The sequence below is a fragment of the Corylus avellana genome, chromosome ca5, assembly GCF_901000735.1.
Source record: "Corylus avellana chromosome ca5, CavTom2PMs-1.0".
In the NCBI taxonomy this organism is placed as follows: domain Eukaryota; kingdom Viridiplantae; phylum Streptophyta; class Magnoliopsida; order Fagales; family Betulaceae; genus Corylus; species Corylus avellana.
Window position 1 is genome coordinate 51,806 of NC_081545.1, and position 13,413 is coordinate 65,218.

At 36.3% G+C, this 13,413-nt stretch overlaps 1 protein-coding gene and 1 long non-coding RNA gene across 2 annotated transcripts; both read right to left on the reverse strand.

The window, feature by feature from the left end:
• Positions 1–1,992: 1,992 nt before the first annotated feature.
• Positions 1,993–3,774, reverse strand: LOC132183200 (uncharacterized). Its single transcript, XR_009440374.1, has 2 exons — positions 3,652–3,774; positions 1,993–2,421 (listed from the first exon to the last, which is right to left on the reverse strand). It is a non-coding gene; the product is annotated as an uncharacterized LOC132183200 (long non-coding RNA).
• A 997-nt stretch (positions 3,775–4,771) lies between these two features.
• On the reverse strand, positions 4,772–6,898 carry LOC132180573 (receptor-like protein 33). The gene has a single exon (XM_059593448.1). The coding sequence runs from the start codon at positions 6,896–6,898 to the stop codon at positions 4,772–4,774; it is 2,127 nt and encodes a 708-aa protein (XP_059449431.1).
• Between the last annotated feature and the right edge of the window lie 6,515 nt (positions 6,899–13,413).

Here is a 13,413-nt window from a genome sequence, read left to right on the forward strand (position 1 = left end):
TTTTCCAAAAAACCTCCATTAGGTTTTTTTTTTTTTTTTTTTTTTCAAGCCATATATATATTAAACGAAGAAACAAAGAGATTGAAGCAATCGATCATTGAATAGTAATCAATTTAGACTATGAGAAAACTACGCTTATTCTCTCAACTTACACTCAAATGACAATATTTCCTTTCAAACTAAAAAAGTTGTAATTGGTCCCCTAAACTATCTAAGCCATTTTGAACTATTGCAATTCCTTTTTATTTTATTTTATTTTTTTTTATTATTTTATTTTTTTATGTTTTTATCTTTTTTCCACTAGCTGATTTTGTAATATTATGGACCGGGCCCATAAAGAGATAGTGAAACACCTTTTATTTTCGGATATTGCTATTTGTTCACTCTCAATTAAAACGGTTAATATAAAGTATTTGAAGTTGTTTTTTTATGTCAAACACTAAAAAACCAAAAAGAATTAAACTACTTATAACACATTATTTCAACAATAAAATATATGTTATAAATGGGGAGATAATAACATTACTCATTTTACAAAAGCATAGGGGAAATGTGAAAAATATAAGATATTATAGAAAGTACTTTAATTGAAGTGCGAAAATAATAACTTTATAAAAAGTGCTTTAATTGATGTTTAAAAGTAATAAAATACCTTTTTATATAAAGTGCTTTGATTAAAGAGTGAAAGTAACAAAATATCTTCATAAAAAGTGAAAGTAATACCTTTGTAGAAAGTGCATTCATTGCTTTTTAAAAAGTGTTGTAATTGCCGTACATCATAAGAACAGTGTCTATATTAATTATCATCATTCACGTCTGGTCTAAAAACTTATGCAATGCTTATATGTGTATATAAGACTTGCAGTTCTTTCCTAATTATGTAAAGAGTAGTGAAACAAAAACATTTATAAAAAAGATTTGTGTCTGTTCATATTCATGCGCTTAATTGCTCTTCTTTTACTCGTTGGTTCTATGTCTTCGATCTCTACAGCCACATGGCCAGGAAACGAATTAAGGCAACAGAAGCATGCACATGGATTAATTGATCAGTTTATTAGAGAAAATTGATTCAATGGATGAATTTAAAGATGGTTGGCTTTGTGTAACTGAAATTAAAGTGGGATTTAAAAAAGCGTACTTTACAAGATATATTCATTTATTTACAAGATAATGTGAAACGTGCTTGACTTGACTTGTCCCTCAGACATGATTTTCTGCAAGTTAAGAGGTATTTTGGATTCATGAACAAAATCACTTGTGGTCTTAATTAGCCGGTTTGTTTTGGGGTAAAGTATTTTCATACATAGGAAGGAACATGCAAGGTGCATTTGCTTAGGACTACTTTTTCTACTCGACACTCAAAAAGGTCGTACGTAAATTAGACATTAATTATTGCTTTATTTTTGTAAGTTTGGTTTTTGGACATTCACTGTACGTAATTTTATTGTGAATTATTCCAATTTTCCCATCATTTAATAATTCTATCACACAATTATATTGTGGTTAACAAGTTTCCGAGTCTTTTTGTCATCCTCTAACCCAATTTTTCCAATCTTTACTACAACACGTACGCAAGTGGAAGACATTAAAAAAAAAAAAAAAAAAAAAAAAAAAAAAAAAGGCAAAAGCAATAGCAATGGGAAAACAAGAGTTGATAAAAAGTGTGAAAGTGAAACCACTACAGCTAGTGATCATGTGAAATCATATTAATGCAGTACTCAATAATGGATGCATCTGAGTCACCTTATATTCTAACAAGTCTTTTTGATGATCGGATGGATGGGCATATATAAAAGAAGATAAATTCCAGAGAATTTGGGGCCGGGAACTGCATCCAAATGTAATAATACTGTAATTGATGATTATTCTAATCCCAGTTAGGGCCAGCTCAATAAATTTAGAAGCCTAAGGCCCCAATTTTAAATGGGGACCTTTTTCTTTAATTAAATACTAATTAGTTATATTGATCTAATAGAGCAAACAGAGCTGCCATGGTAAAATACTAATTAAATACTAATTACTAATTAGTCATACTAATTAGTAATTGATGATTTAATTTTTTACAAGATTGCTCAAATAGAGCTGCCATGGTTGTGGCTCCTTCCCAAGGAGCTTCAGCCAGCTCACTAACTCGAGCATAACGAACTGCATAACCTGCCTCACCACCAACTTGTACTGGAACTCCTCTTTGCTTTTCCTTTTTCTTTCCCAGGAACAGAGCAGACAGCTATATAGGTATGAGAAGACCAATAATAACTCAACCCACAATCCCATATGGCCCGTAGCCTTTCCAAACTGACAAGTAGTCACCAGCACCCAAATGTTTCAGCAGTTGTGAGTTCGACAAACCTCCATCGGAATCCCCTATTTTCAATGTTTTAACTTACAAAAGTTCCTTTCCACAATAGATCAACTTGCTACCTACAATAGATGACAAGTATTAGTGACATAATCCATTTTTGAACTTACAACGAGTTAACAAATAACTCTCCATTCATGATCTATCTATCAGGATGACGCCGGGCAGAACTAGGATTGTTCTGACAGCGTATAAAAGCAGCAGAAACTAAGATTTGAAGATAGAAAAGGGAATTCAGGAAGAGAGAAAATAACAAGTAGGGAAGAGAAAATCCCTAAGTGCCCCAAATAAGCAAACAGAGAAATAACTCTGAAAGACTTAAATTTAATTGATAGTATAAACTGGATTTTAAAAAACAACAAAGACTAGATGCCTTTATATAGGTTAGGCACCTCCTAAACCAACAAGGAAAAGAAAAGGCAAACTTAATTGGAAAAGGAAAACAAATCCTAATAGGAAAAGGAAAACAAATCCTAATAGAAAAGGAAAAACCCAATCCTTATTGAAAAAGGAAAACTAAAACACACATGCATAATTAAAAATAACAATTTTCAAAAATTCCTCCTGCATCACAGGAATATAATTAACAAATATAATTAGTACGATTACTATAGCTCATTGAGCAACAGGCATTGAATAGACCTAGATTAAGTTCAATGAGCAACAGCATGTGTTCAAAACCTTACAATACTCTAGGCATGCAGATAACATTGACCGCTCGTAACACACAAAGTAGACCACATCCAGAACCTTTTCTTGCAAAATCACGCTAAGAAAATTTGGAGACTTTAACAGTTCTGACATAAAAACGTAGCAATTTCAAATGTTTGGTAATTAAACTCAAGAAATGAGATTTCAACATTAACCGACTAGAAACAATTAAAACAGGAACTTCAGATTTTTCAATACCCCTTAATTTGGAATTTATGTTCCCCTCATCGGTCTTCTTTAAAACGTAAAGCATGCAACCCATTTTGTTGTTCAGATGGAAGGGGTATACAGCAAAAGAAGCATCGAAGGGGTCATCTTGGGTTACTGAAGTTACTGTTAGCATCAAATTTTGGCAAAATACAGAGATTGAGCTTCAATTATCACAAATTACGAAATTGGCTAGAGAAAAAACTAAATCGAACCCAAAACCTAGACGCAAATAGATTCGATAGATGATATAAAGCTTATCCTGACAAGAACTCCAACTCAAAAAAGATCAGAAAAACCAAATCACCATAAAAGATTAATTGGAATTGAAACAAACAGAGACGAAAGCAAAACAGAAGATGAAGAATTCTTACTATGTGATGAAGATAATGCTACAATCTTCTTTCTCAGCGGGTGTGTGGAAGCTCGATAAAGCTGGGGAGCAAATGAAAAGCAGAGAAGGGTGGCACCGTGGCAACCGAGAAAAGATCGGGGAGTGTGTTTCACGGTAATAAACACTGAAATTATGAAAATGACCTCTCGGATTTAATGTAATGGCCGGTTGCAGTGAGGGGGTAGTTTCGTTATTGTGGTTGACTATGCGTATTTTAGTTGCCCAGCCGTACTGTAGGATCGAACAAACGCCACGTGGTGGGGAGAGAGAGAGAAGAGAGAGAGGATACATGCTGACCATGAAAAACTCAAGTGCAAGATGACACGTGGCGAACAGTATGAGTGTCACGTGCGTACTGGCCATTACGGTTTTCCACGTTTCTCATAGGCACGCGTCTCGATGACATGTGACCATGAACTGGTCGTGACAGATTGCAGGTCTAGTTGTTGATAAGATGCCACAGTTAACATTAACATTAACGGACATAATTGTGCAGATAATTCTTAACCATTTTTTAAGAAGCAATTTTTTACTATGAAGTTAATAAAGTAATTTTCATCTTATTATCAAAATTTAAGATTATTTTTGTTTTTTTTTTTTATTGATTTTGGAGAAATATGCAATATTTTAGTAGTTTTGAAGAATATTATCAATTGAATTGCCTACGTTTTATAAAGTGTGATTTTTAACCAAGTGAACTATCCATTAAATACAAAAGACATTATGAATAACATATGTTTGGTTCCTATGCATGCTTGACTTGAATTTTAACGTCATTAGGAATAGAAAACTGCCAAGTCTGAAGAACTTTGTGTTCCCACCAAGTTCAAGTAATCGAAAATTATCAAATGGAATCATGGGATAAGTAATGCACTCTACTACAACAACAAAAATTATAGAAATATATATAAAAGATCCCACCAAAGCATTTTACATACAACATATTAATGCCACACTATTCCAAAATACACCAAAACAATAATGAAAAAGGGAAGGAATGCATTACATCAAAAAAAAAAAAAAAAAAATTAAAGTAGAAACATACGGGTATAATAAATGCATACATGGCTTTGAGTGGGTATCTTGTCCAACTATTTTATTTAATTTCTGTGTCTCCTCCCACCCAATGGCCTTATTCTTAAGGTCTTCATTAACCAATCATATTTCCTTGCAATCACAATCTGCCCAATGATTACTCCAACAACAAATCCAAATCCATATCCAATCGCAACTATTTTCCAACCAAATTCAAATGGTGATCCAGAGTCTTGACTTTCTTGAGAGATTGAAGGGTGAGAATGCGGCTCATTAGAATTCTCACATTTCCGTGTCAATGTTCTCCCACACAATCTTGGATTCCCCTCAAATGAACTGTTTTCAAATGTATCAAATTGTTTCCCCTGTAGTATAGGTCCTGCGAGATTATTATGAGAAACACTAAAGACTTCTAAGAAAGTAAGTTGTGTTAGCTGCTGTAGAATCTCCCCCGACAAATTGTTTTGAGAAAAGTCTAATGTTTCTAGCTCTGTAAGGTTTCCTAAAGATGATGGGATATGACCGGTAAGGGCATTATTAGAAAGATTGAGCAATTGAACTCCCTTTAAATTTCCAATAGATTCAGGAATCTCACCGACAAATCTGTTGCTTGAGAAATCAATGGCCGTGAACACTTCTTGAACCTTCTCATAGAAAACAACGTTTCCTTTGTTTGTCATCACCATAGAGTAAGTATAAGCAGCCCAAGCCACATCGGCAAACCAATATCTTTTTTTTTGAAAGTCTGAGCTTTCATGAATATATGTTAACATATGCTCATCCGCAAGTTTTTTGGCCTTCCAATTTTCAAAAAGTCTTAATGGCAGCTTTCCCATAAAATCATTGTAGGAGATGTCAAGGATTCGGATGTTGGGGAACTTATAAAAATAAGTTTGAGGCGTCTCCATTGGACCATTGAATTTGTTTGACCGTAACCTAAGGACCTTTAAATTTGAAAGATGTCCCAACCAAAATGGAAACGTATCATTGAATTGGTTATCACTAAGATCAATGACCTTTAGCATTGTACACTCAGCCAGCAATCTCGGTAACTGCCCTTGAAATTTGTTTTGACTGAAATTTATTATCCTCAATTGGCTTCCATTTATCCAAGTTTCTGGAATGCTTCCCTGAAATTTGTTCCTTCGCAAATCAAGTACCAATAGAGATTCAGCAAAGTTGTCAAAGCATCGAGGAAGTGAACCACTTAAGTTGTTATTAGCCAAATCAAGGACTTGAAGAGAACTCAGATTGCAAAACAATTCTGGCATATTTCCAGTGATTAAGTTGTTGGAAATAAAAAAATACAAAGTGGAGACTGGTGGAATCGGAAGTGATCCTTGGAGAAAATTTGACCTGAGATCCAGAACTTGTAGAGAAGTCCATGGAAGAAAAATTGGATGTTGACTAAAGCCTGTGAGCAAGTTGTTGGAAAGATCAAGAACCTCTAGACTTGTTGTGCTTGTGTTCCACATCCATTCTGGAACTTGGCCATGAATCTTGTTGTTGGACAAGTTTAGATTCTTCAACTCATGCTGGCTTCTTATGAAATTTGGAACCTCGCTCAAGTTGCATGAAGAAAATCCTAAAACTTGAAACTTTTGAAGAGTTGCTTTGGCACTAGTTTCTTTAATGAGTAACGATAATTGATTACCAGAAATATCCAATTCAGATAAATGTTTGAGCTTAAGAAACTCATCAAACTCCAAAGTGCCGTTAAAGTAGTTCTCAAAAAGATAAAGAAATTCAAGATTCTTGAAGTTGAAGATTGAGTTTGAAATTTGACCATGAATCTTGTTGACTGCAAGGTCCAAGACACGTAAGTTTGTGAGGTTCATAGGCCCAAAAGTAATTGGACCAGTTAACTGATTGTTGTTCAGGCCAATGATAGCAAGTGTCTCATTCTCTAATTTTATTTCACCACTCAAAAGATTATGGCTGAGATCAAGATAACTCAATTGAGGCAAGTTTACAAGCCTAAAAGGGACTTGGCCTGTCAATTGAGTCCTGGAAATTACTAGATGAGAGAGTTGAACAAGGTTTCCAAGTGAATGAGGAATGTTACCCACAAGAGAGCTATTTGAAAGGCGAAGAACATTGAGTTTAGTGAGGTTACCAAGTGAAGATGGAATGGAACCCGAGAAATTGCAAAACTCAATAGACAAGTAAGTCAAAAAGCTAAGGTTTCCCATGGAAGCAGGTAGCTTTTCAGATATATGCACGCATGTTAAACAAACTTATTCTTTTCTCATTCTGTTCATTCTGTTTTTCTGTTGTTGGTTAGTTAAGTTAGTTTGTTTAGCTAAGTTCTGATTTCATGTATATAAACTGATTCTCTTCATTGTAACAGTTTAAGATCAAATATTACAGCATACAAGTTTCTGATTTTCTCTCTATTCTTTCTTCCCTTCTCCTCATTTGATCTTCATTACTCTGTTTCTCCATTGATGCAACAAAGCTTTGCTTTGCTTGACATGGTATCAGAGCCCTTCACTTTGTGAAGTTTATTCCTATTCCTTCAATGGCACAATCTCTCAATCCTTCAATGGCACAATCTCTCAATCCTTCATCTTCCGCTTCTATAAACACTGGTTTCAATAATCAGTTCATCGATCCTTCGAGCCCTCTGTTTCTTAGCAATGGAGAAAATCCAGCACTTAATCTGGTTGGCAGTGCACTTTCAGAGGATAACTACAACACATGGAGTCGATCCATGCTTGTTTCCCTGAGTGCGAAGAACAAGTTATGTTTTGTTGATGGTTCAATGCCAAAACCAGCTGCTGGTGACAGTCTTCTTCCAGCATGGACCAGATGCAATGACATGGTAGTCTCTTGGATTCTGCATTCAGTTTCGAAGGACATTGCTTCCACCATAATCTACATCAAGTCTGCTCAGGATATGTGGGATGAGCTCAAGGCAAGCTATTCCCAAAGAAATGGTCCTCGGATTTTCCAACTACAGAAGGCCATTGCAGCCATTACTCAAGACAATTCCTCTGTAAGTCATTACTATACTCGGCTTAAAATTCTATGGGAGGAACTTAATAACTATAGACCCATGTCTGCATGCAACTGCTGCAATTGTGGTAGAGTTCAATCAATTCTTGAAATTCATAGTCAAGAAAAAGTCTATCAGTTTTTAATGGGGCTGAATGACTCGTTTGCTGCTGTTAGAGCTCAAATCCTTTTAACTGACCCTTTGCCTTCTTTACATAAAGTTTTTTCTCTTATAATTCAAGAGGAAAAACAAAGAGAAATCACAATCACTTCTCTAAGCCATGAATCCTCTGCCCTAATGACCAATTCCAACCCTACTCCTATTTCTTCTCCTACTGTCAATCATGAGCCTATTGCTTTTATGACCAAATCTACCTCAGGGAATAGGTTTGTCAAACAAAACACTTATAGGAAAGATAAACCTATTTGCTCTCATTGTGGATTTGTTGGCCATACTGTGGAGAAATGCTATAAATTGCATGGTTATCCTCCTGGTTTCAAATCTACCCGAGGCAAACCAATTCAGCATTCAGCAAACCAATTCAGCATTCAGCAAACCAGGTGCAGGATTCTAGTTTACATGCTCAACAAATGTTTTCTCCTCATCTGTCTATGATCTCTGAGCAATACAAGAACATCATGGATATGATGAAACAGTATTCATTGTCATCACCACAGTCCCCTGCACAGCCCCCTGCACACTTTGCTCATTCTGCTGTTGGTGCATCAGGTTATCACTCATCTCTTAATCCAAGATATTCTGTGTTTTCTGCAACTTTTGTTAATATGGTTCCATCTTCAAAACAACATAAACACTCTTGGATAATAGATACTGGTGCAACCGACCATATGGTTAGTTCTCCATCCTTTTTCACTTCCATTACTGCTGTAGTTTCAACTTGTGTAAATTTACCTAATGGTTCCATAGCAGCTGTCACACACATTGGTACTGTTAAACTCTCAGAAAATCTTACATTGACTGAAGTTTTGTGTGTTCCCTCTTTTGCCTTCAATCTCATTTCAGCTAGCAAACTTATTAAACATCTAAGATGTTGTCTCATCTTCTTTGCTGGATATGGTTTTATACAGAGTTTGCACCATTGGAGAGTGATTGGGGTGGGTAAGGAAGAAGCTGGATTGTTCTACTTGCTGCAAGACAACAAGGTTCCAGCATCGGTTTCTCTTCCTCCTTTTGAGCAGCATGTTTCTTTCACTTCCATCAAAAAGCCATCACTTGATGTTTGGCATTATAGATTAGGTCATCCTTCTCTTGCTAGAATAAAGCTTTTAGATAAGCATGTTTCTGAAATATCTTGTAATTCAGAGAGTGTTTGCCCAATCTGTCCAATGGCAAAACAACACAAACTCTCTTTTCCTGTTAGTACTTCAATTTCCAAGTTTCCATTTGATCTAGTTCATTGTGACATCTGGGGGCCTTTGGCTACTAAATCAATAAATGGATCAGTTTACTTTCTTACTATTGTAGATGATTTCAGTCGATTCACTTGGGTGCATTTGATGCAACATAAGTCTCAAACCAAGTCTTTTATCCAAGCATTCTTTAATTTTGTTCAAACTCAATTCAAATCAAAGGTCAAGTGTCTAAGGTCTGATAATGGACTTGAATTCCAAATGAATGATTTTTTTTCTGCTCAAGGCACTATCCATCAGCTTAGTTGTGTTGAGACCCCACAACAAAATGCTATAGTTGAAAGGAAACATCAACACTTGTTAAATGTTGCAAGGTCCATTCGGTTTCAGTCACATCTTCCTTTGAAATTCTGGGGAGATTGCATTCTTACTGCAGCTCACCTTATAAACCGAATTCCCACACCTTTACTTTCCAATAAATCTCCACATGAGTTACTCTATTCTGTTGTGCCTTCCTATTCTCATCTTAAGGTCTTTGGTTGTTTAGCATATGTGTCAACTTTGTCTAGGAATAGAACAAAGTTTGATCCTAGGGCTATTCCTTCCATATTCATCGGATATCCATATGGCATGAAAGCATACAAGTTCTATAATCTTCATACTCATTCCATTATTATTTCTAGACATGCAGTTTTTCATGAAACAATTTTTCCTTATGCTTCTCATTTGGATCATACATCTACTCAACTGCATGACAATGTTTTTCCATTCATTCCTGTTCCTGATTTTTCAGATGAAGATGTTTTTACATCATCTTTTCCACAACCAATCCCACATAATTCCCCTTCTTCCTCTAATGTTCCTGATTTTAGTCATTTTGTTCCTGATTCTGTTTCTGACATTCCTGCATCAATTCCTCAAGTCCCACCTATTTCTGCAGATTTAGATTCACCTAGTTCTGTTCCTAATCTTTCTGCAGATGTAGATTCATCTAGTTCTGTTTCTAAACCTAATCATTCTACTCCTGTTCCCTGTCCACCTCTTAGAAAGTCCACTAGGGTAAAATCCAAACCTAGTTACTTGCAGGATTTTCATTGCAAACTGGCTTTCACTTCTCCACTTCAATCTCCTTTAATGGATGCAGATTCAGGTAAGGCTTATCCATTGTCTTCTTTTGTTTCTTACCATAATTTGTCACCTTCTCACAGATCCTTTTGTTTAGCTATTTCTTCTCAGTCTGAACCTAAATTCTATCATCAAGCTGTAAAGGATGCCAATTGGCGTGCAGCTATGCAGGCTGAAATTACTGCACTTGAAACAAATCATACATGGGTTGTTACTACTCTACCACCTAATAAACATCCTATAGGGTGTAAGTGGGTTTATAAAGTGAAACATAGGTCTGATGGCAGCATTGAGAGGTACAAGGCTCGGTTGGTAGCAAAAGGGTATACCCAATGTGAGGGTTTGGATTATCATGAGACCTTCTCACCTGTGGCCAAGATGACCACTGTTAGGGTTTTCTTAGCTCTTGCTGCAGCCAAGGGTTGGTTAATTCATCAATTGGATGTTAATAATGCCTTCTTGCATGGAGACTTAGATGAAGAGGTGTACATGACCATGCCTCCTGGATTTGCTGTTAAGGGGGAGAACAAGGTTTGCAAATTGACCAAGTCCTTATATGGTCTGAAGCAGGCTTCCAGGAATTGGTTTTCTAAATTTTCTGCTGCTTTGATTGATCTTGGCTTTGTACAATCTAAGGCTGACTACTCCTTGTTTACAAGGCTTCAGGGTGTTTCTTACATTGCTCTTCTAATCTATGTTGATGATGTGGCCATAGCAAGCAATGATTCTAAAGCAGTTTCTGAGTTTATTACTTTGCTTAATGATAGGTTTAAGCTGAAAGATTTAGGCCCTTTGAAGTTTTTTTTGGGACTTGAAATTGCTAGAAGCAAAGAAGGTATTTCTGTCTCTCAACGAAAGTATGCTCTAGAAGTTCTTGAAGATTCTGGTCTCTTAGCTTCCAAACCTGTTTCTTTTCCCATTGAACAAAATCTTAAGCTTTCTAAGGATGTTGGGGATCTTCTTTCTGATCCAACTAGTTACAGGAGGTTGGTTGGCAGGTTACTTTATCTTACTATAACTCGGCTTGATCTAGCTTATTCTGTTCAAGTCTTGAGTCAATTCATGGATCAACCTCGACAACCTCATCTAGATGCTGCTACTAGAGTGCTGAGATATGTCAAGAACTCTCCTGCTCAAGGGCTTTTGTTTTCTGCTCAGTCAGATTTTTGTCTAAAGGCTTTTTCAGATTCGGATTGGGCAGGTTGTGTTGATACTAGAAGATCAATTACTGGTTTCTGTGTGTTCATTGGTAATTCATTAGTTTCTTGGAAATCAAAGAAACAACACACCATCTCCAGGTCTTCTGCTGAGGCAGAATATAGGGCTTTGGCATCTACTGCTTGTGAACTAACATGGCTTATCTCTCTTCTTCATGATTTTCATATACCTCATCCAAAGGCTGCATTACTCTTCTGTGACAGCAAGTCTGCTTTGCATATAGCTGCCAATCCTGTTTTTCACGAGAGAACTAAACACATAGAGATTGATTGCCATTTAGTTCGTGAAAAGATTCAACTTGGTTTGCTCAGAACTTTGCATGTGTCTTCTCAGAACCAACTGGCCGATATCTTCACAAAAGGCCTTGGTTTTAAGGATTTTTCTCGGTTACTTTCCAAGATGTTTGTCAAGGATGTTTGCCATCCATCTTGAGGGGGAGTTTCAGATATATGCACGCATGTTAAACAAACTTATTCTTTTCTCATTCTGTTCATTCTGTTTTTCTGTTGTTGGTTAGTTAAGTTAGTTTGTTTAGCTAAGTTCTGATTTCATGTATATAAACTGATTCTCTTCATTGTAACAGTTTAAGATCAAATATTACAGAATACAAGTTTCTGATTTTCTCTCTATTCTTTCTTCCCTTCTCCTCATTTGATCTTCATTACTCTGTTTCTCCATTGATGCAACAAAGCTTTGCTTTGCTTGACATAGCTCACCTGAGAAACTCGTGCCGGTCAAATCCAATGTCTGAAGAGGGCTACTCCATGTAAAGTTAGGCAAATAACCGGTGAGACGTGCATTGTCTCCTACATTAAGAACCCGTAAATTTGATGGCTTAAAGATGCCTACTGGAAATTCTCCATGCAAACCACAACCATGGAGAGAGAGGAACGTTAAAGAAGACAAATTTCCCAAAATATTAGGCACAGTAGAACAAATGTCCACCCCACTCAAATCAAGCTCTTGTAGGTGGGTCAAATTTCCAACTAGGTTTCTCAGGCTAGCCTTTTTGAGTTCCAAAAGGGAATGAGACAAATCAAGAGATGACAACTGGGACAATTGTGAAATTTCTAACGGGATTTCACCGAGAAAATTAGAGAAAGAGAGATTGAGATGTGTTAATCTTGAAAGATTGCGTACCTGGGGGGGGGATAGAAGATGGGAAAAGGAAATTGTAGGCAAGGTTAAGCCTTTGGAGGTGAACAAGGCGAAAAAGGCTACTGCTGGAGCTAATAGAACCCAATAGACAGCTGCTACTGAGGTCAAGGCCAATTACACGACCTGTGTTGTCATTGCACTCAACTCCATCCCATGAGCAGCAATCACTTTTGTTTAGTTCAAGTGTCCAAGACGCAAGCTTGAATTGACATTAATTATAAAGATTATCAAAACCATACACCGGTGTGAAAAAGCTTTGCTTGAATTGCAACAAGGCAGAGCTGTCATCACCATGGCACATAGGAGGAGAAGAATGAGTGAGTGAAAATAAGGCCATGAAAATGAAAATGAAGAGAGAAAGCGATGATAAACCCATAATTAATGTTGCAACTAACTTGGTAATTATGAAGCCTCCTAGGAGTAGGAGAGACCTTATTTATAGGGTGGTGGAGTCTTGTCTTGTAGTTGTGCCCTTAATATGAAAGCTCGGCAGACGTCGCAAAAGCCTTGCCAAGTAAAGCAAGACTTCAGAGAGACTAGCAAGTAGAAGACATAGAAAAGCAAAAGCAATATGGGAAAACAAGACTTGATGAATTTTTAAGTGAAAAAGTTAAACCACCACAACAGCTAGGGCCTTCACGTGACGTGATGTACGTGAAATCATAATGCACTCAATAATAATGGAACCATCTAATTAGTGACACTTTTTTAAAATCCCATTTGGAGTCGATCTCCAAACTTAAATGTAACGCATATATCCTTAATTACTAGGCTATAAAGGAATATTTATTCCTCTAAAAAATAAAAAATAAATTATTATTATTTCTTAAAGAATACA